The 13,900-nt window shown below is 46.7% G+C and overlaps 1 protein-coding gene across 1 annotated transcript in view; it reads right to left on the minus strand.

The window, feature by feature from the left end:
* Nucleotides 1-539: 539 nt before the first annotated feature.
* Nucleotides 540-13,900, minus strand: part of HPCAL4 (hippocalcin like 4) — a 45,516-nt gene continuing 32,155 nt past the window's right edge. Inside the window, exons 2-4 of the mRNA XM_075853054.1 lie at nucleotides 13,259-13,436; nucleotides 12,387-12,602; nucleotides 540-3,029 (exon numbers count right to left, since the gene is read on the minus strand). Of these exons, the coding sequence (XP_075709169.1) occupies nucleotides 2,832-3,029; nucleotides 12,387-12,602; nucleotides 13,259-13,420 (576 nt within the window). The 5' untranslated portion in view covers nucleotides 13,421-13,436 and the 3' untranslated portion in view covers nucleotides 540-2,831. The remainder of the gene's footprint in view (nucleotides 3,030-12,386; nucleotides 12,603-13,258; nucleotides 13,437-13,900) is intronic.

The following is a 13,900-nucleotide window of genomic DNA, read 5'->3' on the forward strand; positions in this document are numbered from 1 at the left end:
TGGGCATTCCCTGGTCATTTTTTTGAGCCCCATGCCCTGTTGTCAGGAGTTTGGCGCACATCAGATTACGGAGTAGTGCCAGCCACTCTTCTACCCTTTTTCACGAAATGTTGAAAAGCATTCCATTAGTACCAATCTGGCACAAAGTGGGGTGGTGCTTATGCAAAACATTTTAAAAAAGCAAGCAGTCATATGCAGTCTCGGGGTTATTTCTGGTATTGAATGTCCATCTATTTAGAATTTAAATATTTGGACGAATTGTATCTTGTTTATTAATCCTGATTTACTGTCGACCTGATCTCTATCCATTGGTCAAGGTCAGTCTGGCAGGGTCTCTGAATGGCTTCTCGGAGGCTGCAATATGGCATACAATATTCAATATGCAGTTTTTATGATTTGTTATCCTGTTAAGTGCAGTGGCCGTATATGATGTCAAGACACCTGGAGCATAGGACAGAAGACACAGGCACATGTGAAGAATAAAGTGGCTGCCATGACATTCAGTCTTCTAAGGGTTTTAGTCAGAATGCAAAATAATGTTTTCATCATTTTTAATATATTTTATTTTCAAATAGAAAAATATACCAAGTCAACTTTTACTGTTCAGACAATACACTCACACACAGAGCAGGCAAGGGTTTAGGAATCTTCAGCTGGGACAGTCATGGGGACAGTTGGGGCCCACAGGCCCTAAAGTGCTGACAGAGAATTCTTGGGCTCAATTGCACAATATAAGCCATAGCAACAAAATAAGGGCTAAATTTTGCTTGCTTATTCTTTTATTTGGCACATAAGGGGTTTCATGTTCATTATTAATTGTTGCCTTAGAAGTCTTGTTACAAACAAAATTCTGAGCCTGTCTCTGAAAACACCTAGAAATATGGGAACGATGCTCCAAATATGTATCTGCCATGCAATTGCTGGTTTGATATCTCTAGAAAAAGAACAATTTTTTCAATTTACCTATGTGGTATCTGCCACAAAATCACATTTAGGAACACACTCAGACACTTCAACTATGCACTATACATATACAACATAATGATGAGAAATAGCTAGTTGGTATTCCACATAGGTAACATGCAAATATTCATATGAAAGCAAAATAAAAGCACATGCCATGCAGTGGGCACCCATAGCCAACCATTGTGACTTATAATATATTAATAACATTATCAATTCAAAGAAGGGCATCATTTCAAAGCTTGTGGTTTTCCCTCCTATTTCCCCTTATGTCTAATTGTAGTTTTTTTTAAAGTTTAGGTTCACCAAAGTCAATTGCTTAAAGGGGTTGTCCAGGATTTGAAAAACATGGCTGCTTTCTTCCAGGAACAGCACCACATCTGTCCACAGGTTGTGTGTGGTATAGCAGCTCAGCCCAATTAACTTTAATGGGTCCTGGACACACCTTTTCAATAGCAATGTGAAGTTTACATCCAGTTTGGATGTGCATAAACTCATATATTTGTAAATTGTATTGTGTCCAATTATATGCTACTTCCTAATACATTTACTTAAGATGGATTAACAAGCAGGACCAAAACTGAGCTAAAGCAGGTTTGCACTGGGAATATGTTTTGCATATTGTTTTCATGCTTCAGCTCAGAATCGCTTCTGATTGTTACAGTAGCATTAACATGTTACAGACTTCCTGCCAGTTTTTGCGTCCTACGCTATAAAGATCTCCATTTGGCAGGAGCAGCGTTTTTTTTTCTGCCGGTGGTTATGTTTTTAGTAGCAGAAGTAAACATTTCTACTTATGTAAGTATATTTCATAATGTATGAGCTTTTTAATCTAGGCACATTTTTTAAAGGGTATGTACCACATTTTTCGTTGCTCTAATGTAACTAAAACAACAAAAATAAAACAAACTTTAAAAGTAGTCTAGATTAAAAATAGCCTACCATCTTGTGTCTACAGCTCCTAGGCAGACCTATGTGTTCCTATAGTAACAGACTACAAACAAACTCTGTGAGTAATCTAATTTTGCCAACATGTATTACTCCACTTCCTCAGCACCTTCTTTGTGCTACCCCTTAGGCAGTACAATAAAGAGGGCAGATGGAAGGCAATAACATATGACTGTAAGATCAGACTTCAGTGGGCTTGTTTGTAGTCTGTCATCATGGAGATGCATAAGTCTGCACAGTAGCTGTAGACACAATTTGTTAGATTTAAGCAAGACTATTTTTTATATTTTAGATGCATAGGAACAATAAAAAATAGTTGCAAAAGAGCACATATCCATAATTCCCTCATATGTTCATATAAATTCAGCAAATATACCTCAAAACTTTAGGCTGGCGGATAGAAGGAAATAGGGACAGCTTTTGGTAGCAAAATGACTTTGGCTATTCCTGTGCATAGCTTTAAGCAGCTGACAAAATATATAATAGGCATTGCTTATATATCAAGCACAACACAAAACACACAAATTCATCCATGACATATCAAACAGTATATATAAACATTTCTACTGTAAAGGACTAAACTAGTTATTATCACCTTAGGCATTGACAGAGACAGGCAGGTTCATATGTGTATTATTTTGTTAATAACATCTATGCTTGAAATCCAGCAAGGTTATGAAATCCTGTACACAATGAAATTGTGTAGCTTTGTGTGTAACTTCCTGTGCATGTGTGTTATACTTGCTGGCATTGTCAGTCTCATATTATTAGTTGATTCACCACCTCCCTCTTTCATGTGATCAGGACTGTGTAAGATGTTCTGTTACTGAATAGGAAGAAAGTCCCAGGAGACTGTGGGATGGGGAAGGTAGTGAGGTGCATGCAGGATGCTCAACGGAGCTGCGAAAATGCGTAAGAGACTATTTTTGCATGTCACATTGCAAGAGAAGCACTATGGAGGGGTCACTCTTTGCTGCCTCTTTGAACTCTTCCAGGGTGATTTGATCATCTCTGTCCTTGTCCATCTTTGTGAAGATTTTGTCAACTCTCTGTTGTGGAGTTAGGCCATCCTGATTCATGCGCATCATAATTACAGTGCCTACCATTTTATAAATGGCCTAAGGGTTAAATGTGGAGAGAGAATAGATAACAATTAATAGCCTGCAAGTTATTAGAAAGATGATTATTATTCCCCAAAAAGTTTATGGATCTAATAAGTTACATTCTGCAACACCGCAACTATTTAGAGCAGGAATAATATACTCTTCCAATTCTCTTTGCAAAATGCTCCTTTGACAATATCTACAATAGAAGATACATTCTTCTTCCCCCAGTTATTTTCTTATTTCATTGTTTTACAGAAGCCATGGTGTGAAATTCTACTCTTAAAACAGATGCAGAATGAAAAAGGAACCAACACGTAACATAGTACATGAGGCCCTGTTCACATAACGTAAGCCATGACGCAGTGCAGGATCTGTAGCAATGGATACTAGAGGCATCCGGTGGACCCCATTGAATTGTAATGATGTCCGCCGGGTTCCGCTAAAGGTGTCAGATCATGGATTAGAGATGACCATGTGTAAATGAGCAACATTACCGTCTCTGATAACATTTTGGCTTTCTAAAAAAAAATTATTTGGTCACAGTTATTAACATGATGTTAGTGTGTAAGCACCGATCAAAATGTAAAATTACATCATAATAAGAAGTAACAGGTCTTTATTTTGATGTGATGGAAACTTTTTCCAGTAAAACGGTTCCGATCCTAGTTTATTATCACTGTGTGTGTAAATGACCTACTCAGACAATCATTCCGATAATGAATTAGCAAGTAAATCTGATTGGGACCAAAATCTTTACCTGTAAGCTTAGCCTAAGTGTGGATCCTGCACGGCAGCACTAAGAGCCATACACATCTTTATCACAGATTTGTAGTGTCTCTATGTGCCGCTGTATGGTGCTCTGGATTCTCCCCTCGAAGCAACGCTTTAAGGGGAGAATGCCTGTGTGAAGTGATGAAACATGACACTTGTTTGTTTCTTGTGTATTCGCACAGAATCCATGAGGAAAAATCTCTATAAAAACAGAGCACATGGAGGTACAGTATGGGTACAAAAAAAATTGTGCCCGTATTTTGATCCATACTACACGCATCTGTAAAACAGCTGTGTTCATGAGGCCTAATGTTTGAAAAGAGCTATAAAATGAATATATTAACAAAGTGGTAGGCTCACTCATGCATCTAACCTGGATGCAGAATTGATCTTTTAATGCAGCATCTAATACAAGAAATGTCCGATAATGCATTTATAATGTTACTCCACTCTTTCTGTAGATTAGATGTAGATGATGAACCTACGCTTTCATTATCGTAGAAAACCTACATTAAGTAAATAAAAAGCCAAACTGCATATTTTTATGACCTGTCAAGTTATAAAGCATTAATCTTGGGGGTTCAACAGCTGGAACCCCTACCAAAGCCTTCACTCGACAGGTCATGAAATTATGCAGTGGGAAGACACTGTAAAACCTTTTTCATATAGATATATATACTGTGTATTGTAGCAGTGCAGCTACTGGACAGTGCAGAAACTCAGGTTTTAAGCAACCAGGGAGCATGTACAGCAGAGAGGGTTTTCTCTGCTGTTGCTTGGGTGTAAAGCCTGGAATAGGGCCTGGTTTGCTGGAGTGTGAAGGAGAAAGGCGTCTTCCACTCCATACAGACAGTCCGTGTCTTGGGCTTCCACTCCATACAGACAGTCCGTGTCTTGGGCTTCCACTCTATAGAGACAGTTCGTGTCTAGAAGAGGCTGGACGCAGCTGCAGGCTTGAGGGAAGCCGACATGACCGTCCTGGTAGGGAAAGGGTTAATGTTAAGAGGTGAGGGAAAGGTGAAGAAGCTGAAGGAGGGACGGGGAGGAGCTAGGGGGGACGGGGGGGCCGTTACTGCGCTTCCCGCTGTTTCTCGGCATTGAGCCGGAAGCAGCGGGAGGAGTAGTACACAAGAAGCAAAGCTCCCCGTTGCCCGGCTTTTTAGTATGGCAGAGGCCCTGATTTTAGAGCGGCTGCGTGCCGCTGCTGTGCACCACGGTCCCGGATGGCTGGAGGAGACCGTGGCTGCATTAACGCGGATCCCGGACGCCGTTTCGCCACGTCGGGCACGGCGTTCGGGGTCTGTTGTAAGGGACAGGCTCCCCTCCCCCGGCCCCCCTACGAGCATGGCTATGGCGGCGGGGGGGGAGTCGGCAACAACCGCTCCTGCGCTGGGCAGGCAGAGAGCGGTAGCAGGGGTGACGGCGATGCAGGCTGTGTCGACCCGTCCCTCTCGGCGGTCCCGACCTCCAGAGCGCCTGAGTCCGGAGGTAGTCCCGCGGACACGGCGTCGCAGAGGGAGCCCGATCCCGGACGCTGCAGGCCAGGCAGCTGGGAGGACCGCCCCTTCCCAGGCCCTGCGTCCTGGCAGGAATCCCAGGCCGCGACGGGGTCCGGCGGTAAGCAGGGAGTCGCAGGCCGGGCTCCCTGTCACCCCTCCCCCATCAGATGGAAGATGTCAAGAGCAAGGTACGGCCGCCCCGCATGGTGATGTTCCGGCCAGGGGGCAGGCTTCGTCAGGATCGTCTAGACGGACGACTAGATCTGCAGCGACGTCGAGGCAACAGGTCCGGTCGGAAGTCTGGGTCCCGGCGGTCGGGCGGCAGGTTGCCGGCCCATCGGTCAGCGCGTCCTCATCCCCTTTCCGAAGAGGTCGTTGGGAGGGACAGTCGTCGGCGAGAGAAGAACTGGAGGAAGGTGAACTGGACGTCTATCGTCGAGGTCAGGATGGTCCGGCTGACGGGAACACAGCGCCTGTGCAGCCCGGTGAGTGTATAACTCCTTTATTGTCTTATCCAGCGATTTTTATGTCGGGTGTCGGCGGGGGGGCTGCTAGCATAGCATCGGGGGCCGGTAGTGGCGCGGGCGGACGCGACGGAGCGGGTTTGGCAGATTTAGTGGGTTGCTTACGGGAGCTGGTGGGGCGCCTGGATAGGGCCGCGGTGCCGGTGGTAACGGAAGTGTCCCCTGCGGTAGTTTGGGAAGGCCCCAGGGAAGTGGGATCGTTGCAGGCGCGTCCTGTGGTGGCGGTTAGAGAGGCGGTCGCGGTGTCGGTGCAGACTGAGGCACAGAAGGACGGCGATCGAGTGCGCATGGACGATCGTGCTCGGGGGGAGGTGTATGTTTGTTTTGAGGGTCCGTTGGGGGCGCATTTAAAGCAGGAGGTGCGTGATCGGATCTGGAAAGATGAATATGTTGAAATTTTTTCTCTCTTGCCGCTGGCTAAATTCAATTTGGATAAGAGCAAGCGGGATGAGAGTAAAAAGGACGAGGAGGAACGGCGGCGGTATAGGCTTATCCCGCAGACGTTCGTTAATTGGTCGCAGGCGTTCGCCATATTGGCTAGTGTGATAGGGGAAAAGGCGCCGGAAAATTGTTCGGCGTTATTTTGTTATTTTGATGCTATTGGGGAGGCTCATAGGGCGTATGGGGGTCAGGCGTGGCTGCGATATGATGAGCAATTCCGTCAGCGGAAGGCGGTTCGGCCGGCGATTCGGTGGGACCAGAAGGATATTGCTCTCTGGTTACGGGTTACGGTTCCGGTTAGGCAGCCCTTTCCCGGGAGCGGTGGCCAGGGAGGCCAGACTAGTCAGAGTGGACCAAGCGGCGGGGGAAAGGCGGGGTTTTGCTGGCAATTCAATGAAGGCCAGTGTAAGTTCGGGGCCACGTGCAAGTTCAAGCACGTGTGCTCCGAGTGTAATGGTGCATCACACGGGGCGGCAAAATGTCTGCGTAAAAAGAGGTCCGGGAACCAGCACGGGGCTGGTCAAGGGGGTGTCGCCGGTGAGGGTGGAAAGGATGGCCCCTTATCTAAATGAGTATCCGGATAGGGCGGCGGCTAAGTTGCTTTATGAAGGGTTTAGTGTTGGTTTTGTTATTCCTCCGCCTCCTTATGAGGTTCCGGTTACGCGGAGAAATTTAAAATCGGCTTACGTGCATGCGGAAGTCGTGTCGGAAAAGTTGTTAAAAGAAGTTTCGTTGGGGCGCATGTCGGGGCCATTTGTGGAGTCGCCGGTGAAAGATTTAGTTGTGTCCCCTTTGGGTATTGTCCCTAAACGCGAGCCCGGAAAGTTTCGTTTGATTCAACATTTATCGTATCCCAAAGGTTCGTCGGTAAACGACGGGATTGATCACGAGTTGTGTTCCGTAGTTTATACCTCATTCGATAAGGCGGTGGGGTTAGTGCGGGCTGCGGGTCCGGGGGCGCTGCTAGCAAAAACCGACATCGAGGCGGCGTTCAGGTTGTTGCCGGTGCATCCAGAAAGCCAACGGCTGTTGGGCTGTTTTTGGAATGGGGCCTTTTACGTGGATCGGTGCCTTCCGATGGGGTGTTCTCTTTCTTGTGCATACTTCGAGGCGTTTAGTAGCTTCGTGGAGTGGGTAACGAGGGGAGTATCCGGGGTCGATTCGTTGATCCATTACTTAGATGATTTTTTGTGCGTTGGCCCGGGGGGTTCGCCGGTTTGCGGTAACTTGCTTCATGCCCTGCAGAAGGTGGCGAGGGATTTTGGGATCCCTTTGGCGCCGGAAAAAACGGAGGGCCCGGTAGCGACGATTTGTTTCTTGGGAATCGAAATTGACTCGGTGGCAATGGAGTGTCGGCTCCCGGCGGATAAGCTGGGTGCTTTGAGGCTGGAGGTGCGACGGGCTTGTAGAAGGAAGAAAATGTCGTTGAGGGAGCTTCAGTCGCTGCTGGGGAAGTTGAATTTCGCCTGCCGGATTATGCCGATGGGGAGGGTGTTTGGTAGAAGGTTGGCGGCGGCAACGGCGGGAGTGCGGGCGCCGCATCATTTTGTGAGGCTCAAGGAGGAGCACCGAGCTGATCTTCAGGTTTGGGATGACTTCTTGGGCCAGTACAATGGTCGCTCGCTATGGATGGCCCCAGCGCAGGATACGAGTGATCTGAATATTTTCACGGATGCGGCTGGGGCGGGTGGCTTTGGAGCTTACGGGGGAGGTCCGTGGTGCGCAGGTCAATGGCCGGCTAGCTGGGTGTCCAGTGGATTGACGCGGAATCTGGCCCTGCTCGAGCTGTTTCCCATCGTGGTGGCGGCTACCATTTGGGGGGACAGGCTCAGGGATAAGAAGGTCCGTTTTTACTGCGACAACATGGGTGTGGTGCTTGCCATTAATAACATCACGGCGTCCTCTCCTCCGGTAGTTCAATTGTTGCGACATTTAGTGTTGGTGTGTTTGTCGCTGAACGCGTGGGTGGTGGCGGTGCATGTCCCGGGTGTACGGAATTGTGTTGCTGATGCTCTTTCTCGCTCGCAGTGGGACCGGTTTCGGCAATTGGCTCCGGGAGCGGAACGTATTGGTTTGGCGTGTCCGGATCATCTATGGGATCTGGTATCGGTCCCGTAGAGCAGCTGTTACAAAGGTCTTTGGCGGGCACGACGTGGAGGGCTTATGCTGCTTGTTGGAGGCAGTGGGAGGAGTGGGTAAGAGAGTTGGGTGATGTCAATACGGATAGAGACAGGTTGGTGGCACTTTTGTATTGGTTAGGGGATGCCTGGGAGGCGGGGTTTTCAGTAGCGAAGGTGAACCGGTTTGTATCCGCGGTGGCGTTTGGGCTTAAGTTGCGGGGCTTGCGGGATGTATCGAAGGAATTTCTGGTATCGCAGGCTTTGAAGGGGTTGCGCAGAGGTAGGGTGGAGGCGGATAGTAGAAGGCCGGTGTCGTTTGCTTTGCTGGGCTTGTTGGGTGGTTCATTGGCATCGGTATGTCGTTCTTCAGATGAAATGGGTTTGTTTCGGTTGGCTTTCTCGTTGGCGTTCTTCGGAGCATTTAGAATAGGTGAGTTGGTGTCGCCAAGTACTAAACAGGCAGGGGGGCTGAGATCTGGGGAGGTGAGCCTTTTTGCAGATCGGTTGGAGGTATGGTTGCGTAGATCAAAAACTGACCAATTAGGGAAGGGAAAACTGATAGTTTTGTTCGCTCTCCCGGGGTCGGTCATGTGCCCAGTAGAGTGCATGCGTGGTTTTACAAAAAACAGGGGGTCTCCAGATTTGCCTTTGTTATGTCATGTGGACGGGTCGTTCTTGTCCAGGTTTCAGTTTGGAGCTGTTTTTAAAAAATGTTTGACGGCGGTTGGGGTTGCGGCAGGCTCATATTCATCTCATTCCTTCCGGATTGGCGCAGCAACGGAAGCAGGGCGCTGGGGGTTGGATGATGAGGGGGTGAGGCGTATTGGTCGTTGGGAGTCTAAAAGGTTTAAGTCCTATGTCCGCCCCCATATGTTGTAATTTTGTTGTTTATGCTTGCAAATGTATATGGTGGTGCCTAACTGTGTTTTCCGTTTCAGATTCGCCTCCTTGTCTGGTGTGGTTGATGGGTCATTCGTACGTGCACTGGGGGGCTTTGAGGGCGGACGTCCGCCCGGATGGTCGCCAGTTGCGCATTCCGCGACAGGATGCGGTTGTGCATTGGCTGGGGTTTAGAGGTATGTCGTGGAACAGGGTGTTGGCGGAATTCCAGACATATGTGCGGCTTGATAGGGTTCCGGAGGTTTTAGTGTTGCACGTGGGTGGGAATGACTTAGGAGTCCGCCCTTTTCGTGAGTTGGTGCGGGATATCAAACATGATTTGTTGTGTTTGTGGGTATCTTATCCCAAGTTGGTGGTAGTGTGGTCGGACATAGTCCCAAGGAAGCATTGGCGGTTAGCTAGATCGGTGGAGAGAGTCAATAAGGCTCGGATAAAAGTTAACCGGGCGGTGTCCCGTTTTGTGGCAAAGAACGGGGGCATTTGCGTGAGGCATAGGGATTTGGAGTCAGGATTGGGGAATTTCTGGAGGAGTGACGGGGTTCATCTGACCGAGGTTGGCATTGATATTTGGAGCTTGGCTATAGCAGAAGGCATAGAAAGGGCGGTGGTGGTGTGGAGGAACTCACAGGCTTAAGGTGGTCAAGGCCTGTTTCGCGGTGGCGGGGGGAGTCCTTGAGGCCAGTCAGTACAAAATGGTGGGGGGGTCGCATCGGGGGTATGCGTCCCCCAAAAAAGGTACATGGTTGAAGACTTCATCGGGTGTTATCCCTTTGAAGTGGTCTTCTGGTAGAAGGTATGTCACTTGAAGGCTTCATCGGGTGTTATCCCTTTGAAGTGGACTTCTAGTGGTCGGTATATCACTTGAGGGCTTCAACGGGTGTTATCCCCTTGAAGTGGACTTCTAGTGGGTGGAGCCATCTGCAGAGGTGAACGGTGCTTCCGAGCTGGTTTACGGCTGGAGGTAATTAGTGGTTTGCAGATGGCTAATTCGGTGTGTTCTTGAAAGGAACATCTGAAGGGGCTTCAAGGACTTCCTCTGCTCGGGTTAATGTTAACGTTTAATGGTTATTTATGATTCTGACCCATGTTGGGTCATGTGAATTATTAGGAGGAATTCTCTGGTGGATTCCTAACTAGTTATCCGAATGTTTCGGATTTAAATTGTTTTTATAAAACTGTGAAATTAATAAACGGCTGCTGTGGCCATTTCACATCCAACCTCGGTGTCATGTGTCGTTACTAAATGGGGGTGGGGGATAGTATGGTTTAAGGTTAACACACGACTCTACCTAGGCAGGTCAAGAAGAGGCTGGACGCAGCTGCAGGCTTGAGGGAAGCCGACATGACCGTCCTGGTAGGGAAAGGGTTAATGTTAAGAGGTGAGGGAAAGGTGAAGAAGCTGAAGGAGGGACGGGGAGGAGCTAGGGGGGACGGGGGGGCCGTTACTGCGCTTCCCGCTGTTTCTCGGCATTGAGCCGGAAGCAGCGGGAGGAGTAGTACACAAGAAGCAAAGCTCCCACCCTCCCACCCTTGTTTTGTTACTCCTTAGGTCTTCTGTACGTCCGTATATGAGCGTTGTGTTTTATTTTGTGTGTTTATTTAACATGTTTTTCTTTTTTCCGGAGTAGGTTCTGTTGTCATGGCAGCTGGCGGGGGGAGTCCTTGAGGCCAGTCAGTACAAAATGGTGGGGGGGTCGCATCGGGGGTATGCGTCCCCCAAAAAAGGTACATGGTTGAAGACTTCATCGGGTGTTATCCCTTTGAAGTGGTCTTCTGGTAGAAGGTATGTCACTTGAAGGCTTCATCGGGTGTTATCCCTTTGAAGTGGACTTCTAGTGGTCGGTATATCACTTGAGGGCTTCAACGGGTGTTATCCCCTTGAAGTGGACTTCTAGTGGGTGGAGCCATCTGCAGAGGTGAACGGTGCTTCCGAGCTGGTTTACGGCTGGAGGTAATTAGTGGTTTGCAGATGGCTAATTCGGTGTGTTCTTGAAAGGAACATCTGAAGGGGCTTCAAGGACTTCCTCTGCTCGGGTTAATGTTAACGTTTAATGGTTATTTATGATTCTGACCCATGTTGGGTCATGTGAATTATTAGGAGGAATTCTCTGGTGGATTCCTAACTAGTTATCCGAATGTTTCGGATTTAAATTGTTTTTATAAAACTGTGAAATTAATAAACGGCTGCTGTGGCCATTTCACATCCAACCTCGGTGTCATGTGTCGTTACTAAATGGGGGTGGGGGATAGTATGGTTTAAGGTTAACACACGACTCTACCTAGGCAGGTCATGGGCTGTCTGATGAGCTTAGTTAGGCTTCACCTGAGACGCCTCTTTAATTCAGGTGTGTACAGTTCACACAGGGCTCTCAGTCTGGGGAAGACAGGCATGCTAGCCTGTGAGAGTCACCACCGTGTGAGGTAAAACTGTGAAGGTCAGGTGCTGGGCACAAGGCTCAGTGTCTCGTAGTGAGGGACACTGAATGTGTTAGTTAGAGGCTGGATGGCCTAGGGTTTATTTTGTATGTTTATTGTTGTAACACTGACTGCTGTGGTGAAGACAATAAAGCTAGCGGCTGGTTTAAACCTTTTATTCAAGGAGTTGGAGTGAACTTTCTATGTGTGCCAACCATCTCACCCGGGAGATGGCGATCCTGTGAGCTAAGTGGTCCCCAATATATATATATATATATATATATATATATATATATATGTATATATATATATATACATACATAAAACTGCTACTCCAAACTAAAGGCCTCTCTACTCAACTCTTTTAAAACCTCCCTGTAGATGAAGGGAGTAGCCCCTATTGCTCTTTCTATAGCGCCATCTAACTGCTGAAATAGTGACAGTGACCACCCAAACATTTCTTAGCTACATGACTATGCTGATTTATTGTCGGTTATGTAGTATAGAGATACTACTATTTTCCGTCTTGACACACAATTTCTACTAAATATGCTGTCATTGTCATAAAGTCATGTTTTTCTTCGATGTGTGCCGTAGATAAGTTAAATAACTCATTTAAACTCATTCCTTTATGTGTTTCTTTATCTATTTCCCAGCCGTATCATTATGCCATAAAATCTTCACTTTTATATTTTATACCTCAATAATCTCCAGCATTTCCAGTCTTGTTATCTTCCCGTCTCCATCTAAATCATACATCTCAAATGCCCAGTTCAGCTTCTGCTCAAAACTTCCACGTGATGTGACACTCAATGCGCAGATGAATTCCCGAAAATCAATAGTGCCATCCCCATTCTTGTCAAATGTACGAAAGGCATGCTGAGCAAATTTGGAAGCATCACCATATGGGAAAAACTGTAAAAACAATATAAGCAGATACATAGTAAGCTACGTGTGTGTGTGTGTGTGTGTGTGTGTGTGTGTGTGTGTGTGTGTGTGTGTGTGTGTGTGTGCGTGCGTGCGTGCGTGTGTGTGTGTGTTTTAAGCAGTTTCATTTACTAGTTTTCAAACAGACAAGTCAAAAATAAGCAGAAAATACTAATGCCTCATGCACACGAAGCCACGTGATCCGTGGTAAGATAGGACATGTCCCATTTCTCCACAGATCAGAAAGTCGGTCCGTTTTCGTGGATCCGATTCATCCTCTAAAAAGAAAGGGTCCGTGAAAACTATCGGGTGCCACTCAAATGCCATGAAAAACAGCCCCAGTGGCATCCGGTCGTGTGCAGCGGGAATTACTCCGTACAGGTCATCACAGGCATAAACAAAATAGACATTTGGTTTGGTGAAAATGCATAGCAAAGCCTCTTACATAGAAACAATGATTGCAGGGTATAATAATGCAATGGAATACACACACACACACACACACACACACACACACACACACACACACACACACACACACACACACACACTACAATCATACAGCACCCACTTTCTGTACAGAACTACAAATGTATACTGTCGACTTCTGGTGGTGTGGTCATGGATATTAAGACCATAAATACCTTAATATAGAGCTGCTGGAATTCTTGTAGGTTAAGGATGCCAGATGGACAATCCTTCAGGAATCCTTTGTACCAATGCTTTAATTCTTGTTCTGTGAATTCTGTGCTCTGCACTAAATCTTGTAGCATCTCTGGGGCGAGTTTGCTGTTTGGTTTTCCCATTTCAGCAGTAGAAAGTCTTAAAAACAAAATAATATATGAAGATAATTGACAGCTTATTTATGCTTAGTGTTTGTCACTAGCTGCAAAATGTAAATATACGTGTATATATATATATATATATATATATATATATATATATATAAATATATATGTACTGTAAACTAAAGAACGACTTCCTCCTACATCTGCCCGTGCAGCTATACCCAGACATTACAAATCAAGAGTGCCTCCTTTCTTGTCAGAATGACATTTAGTGTTCACTGTCATTCAACGTATGGAAAAACTGGTTGCTGTGGATACTGGGCAGGATGACAAGTGTCACGTAATTTGGCGTCCTTGCTTTTTGTTCAAGGATTCTTCACCTGTCTTTCACTTGTGGTTGTCTGGCACTCCTACCCCCGCTTGTGCATTTTGATCTCCGAGTCCAACACATCTCCAGGTTTGTTGGTGCTTTTTCTCTACTTCTAGTTTCCCTGCCTC

The sequence above is a fragment of the Rhinoderma darwinii genome, chromosome 2 (assembly GCF_050947455.1).
Source record: "Rhinoderma darwinii isolate aRhiDar2 chromosome 2, aRhiDar2.hap1, whole genome shotgun sequence".
Lineage (NCBI taxonomy): Eukaryota > Metazoa > Chordata > Amphibia > Anura > Rhinodermatidae > Rhinoderma > Rhinoderma darwinii.